This window comes from Monopterus albus, unplaced genomic scaffold (assembly GCF_001952655.1).
Source record: "Monopterus albus unplaced genomic scaffold, M_albus_1.0 scaffold1466.1, whole genome shotgun sequence".
NCBI classification, from domain to species: Eukaryota; Metazoa; Chordata; class Actinopteri; order Synbranchiformes; family Synbranchidae; genus Monopterus; species Monopterus albus.
The window spans coordinates 1,305-3,437 of NW_018129343.1; the positions used below are offsets into that span (position 1 = coordinate 1,305).

At 38.1% G+C, this 2,133-nt stretch overlaps 1 protein-coding gene across 1 annotated transcript; it reads left to right on the top strand.

The window, feature by feature from the left end:
- Nucleotides 1–310: 310 nt before the first annotated feature.
- Nucleotides 311–1,366, top strand: LOC109953814 (olfactory receptor 2AT4-like; the record flags this gene model as incomplete). The annotated part of the gene is given in 2 exon segments (XM_020589272.1): nucleotides 311–1,326; nucleotides 1,328–1,366. Coding segments are annotated over 2 exon segments (978 nt in total), but the record flags the coding sequence as incomplete, so codon positions are not given.
- Between the last annotated feature and the right edge of the window lie 767 nt (nucleotides 1,367–2,133).

Consider the following 2,133-nt stretch of genomic DNA (forward strand, 5'->3'; position numbering starts at 1 on the left):
ATTCTTAATAGAGCAGGGTCAAAATGACTTTCTCTGTGTCAGAGGGAAGCTTTGGGGATTGATGAGGAAAGTATATCTTCCTCTGTCCAGGGCTCACACATGCAGCTGTCTGCAGCAGCTCTCATTGATTCTGCATCTAAAAGCAGTAGGCAAAGAAATCCTGAAGAGAACATCATGTAAGCAATGCTCACTGACTTTTATTTTCTACATTGGAACACACTGAAAATATGTTTTATATAAAAAAAATTAGCTCATACAACTGGCATGAACATTATGATTGTTTTTGTTGAGGTCTAATGTTCAATATGATATGATCCCCCTGTTTTTTAGACTGGAGAGCTTTTAGGCAGAGGCAATCCTCCAACACACAGCTTGTGGAGTTCAACTATGTCACTTCTCATGACTGTTTTAAATGAATCTATCATTCATCCTCCAGGCTTCTATATTATTGGATTTCAGACATTACCCTACATCAGTATCTACATCATCTTTCTAGCATTTGTTTATGTGGTTACAGTGCTGTTTAACTGTTTGGTGATCTATGTAATTGTCTTTAATCATTGTTTACACACACCAAAATTTATGGCTGTGGGCAACCTTGCAGTAATTGATGTAATCCTAAGCACAAGTATTATTCCCAACATGATAAAGGTTTTTTTCATGAAGGATAACTTTGTTCCATTTAACATGTGTTTTGTACAAATGTATGTTTACTATGCTTTTGTGACTTTGGAGTCATTTTCTCTTGCTATACTTGCCTATGACAGATGGATCGCAATATGTTTCCCTCTGCGTCAGAACTCAATCAACACACTGCAAAGCATGTCTTATATTATTGGTTTGACTTGGTGTTTTAGTCTGGGAATCATTGCATTTGCAGTAGGTATAATGACTCAATTGTCTTTTTGCAATTCCCTCAAAGTGTTCAGTTATTTCTGTGACTATTCAAGTATGTTTAGACTCACTTGTAATGATTACACAATGCAGTGGACTGTGGGCACTTCATTTAGTTTTTTGATTCTTGTTGTACCCTTTACTTTAATCTGTCTGTCTTATGTCAGCATCCTGGTGACTGTGTTCTGGATGAAATCTTTAGACAGTCGGGTTAAAGCTTTGGCTACTTGTACTGAACATATCATCCTTGTTGCTGTATTTTACATTCCTCTCATTATCATTTTTACTATTTCACTTGATCTGCATTTCATTGACGAGGACCTGCCAGTGCTAAGCCTGTCTCTGGCCTCTTGTACCCCACCCTGTGTCAATCCTATGGTATACTCTTTGAAAACCAAAGTTATCAGAAACAGAGCCCTGGCACTGGTAAGAACAATTAAAATTAGCACAACAAAGAAAAGACATTGGAGATGTACAACAACAAAAATGTAGTTAAGAAATGTTTGTGTAAGGATAATAACAGGATAATCACTTTATTTGGCCAAGTATGTTACACACAAAGAATTTGTTTCTAGTACAGAACCAAGGCAGCCATCTGCCTTGCCAACTCACACCAATGGCTCTAACCATCAGGGGCAACTTGGTGATTCAGTATCTTGCCCAAGGTCATTTCAACATGTGAACCGGTGGCACCGTGATTTGAACCTCCAACCCTCCAGTTGGGAGACAACCACTCTACCCACTGAACCACAGTCACCCACACAGTGTAAAGGGAAGCGTGGGAAGAAAAAACATTCATTTTAGGAAAACCAGGACCCTGGCACTGGTCATAATAAATAGAATTGGCACACAACACTGGTTTTTCAAACTTTTATAATTTATCACCTGCTTTTCCATGGTTTTAGTCATTTAAATGTTTTCTGAATATATCTGCATTAAATTCTACTGATTGAAAAATTAATAAAACGAGGAAGAAAATGGTATTTGTCCACAAGGGAGGACATAGAATAGGAAATGGAATTATGATCCGGGTCTGTGCTCTAGTGTGTTAATATTTATGGTAGAAGTTGAACCACAAATGAGACAAATTGTTATGGTTAGCCCTCCTCACCAGGAGGGTGAGGGAGAACTGAGGTAGGACTCAAGTGTGCTGACCCAGGTGCCAGTGAAAAAAAATGGAGGTTTAATGGAACAAAAACACAAAGTAACACAATAACAAGGGCCATGTACATATATAAG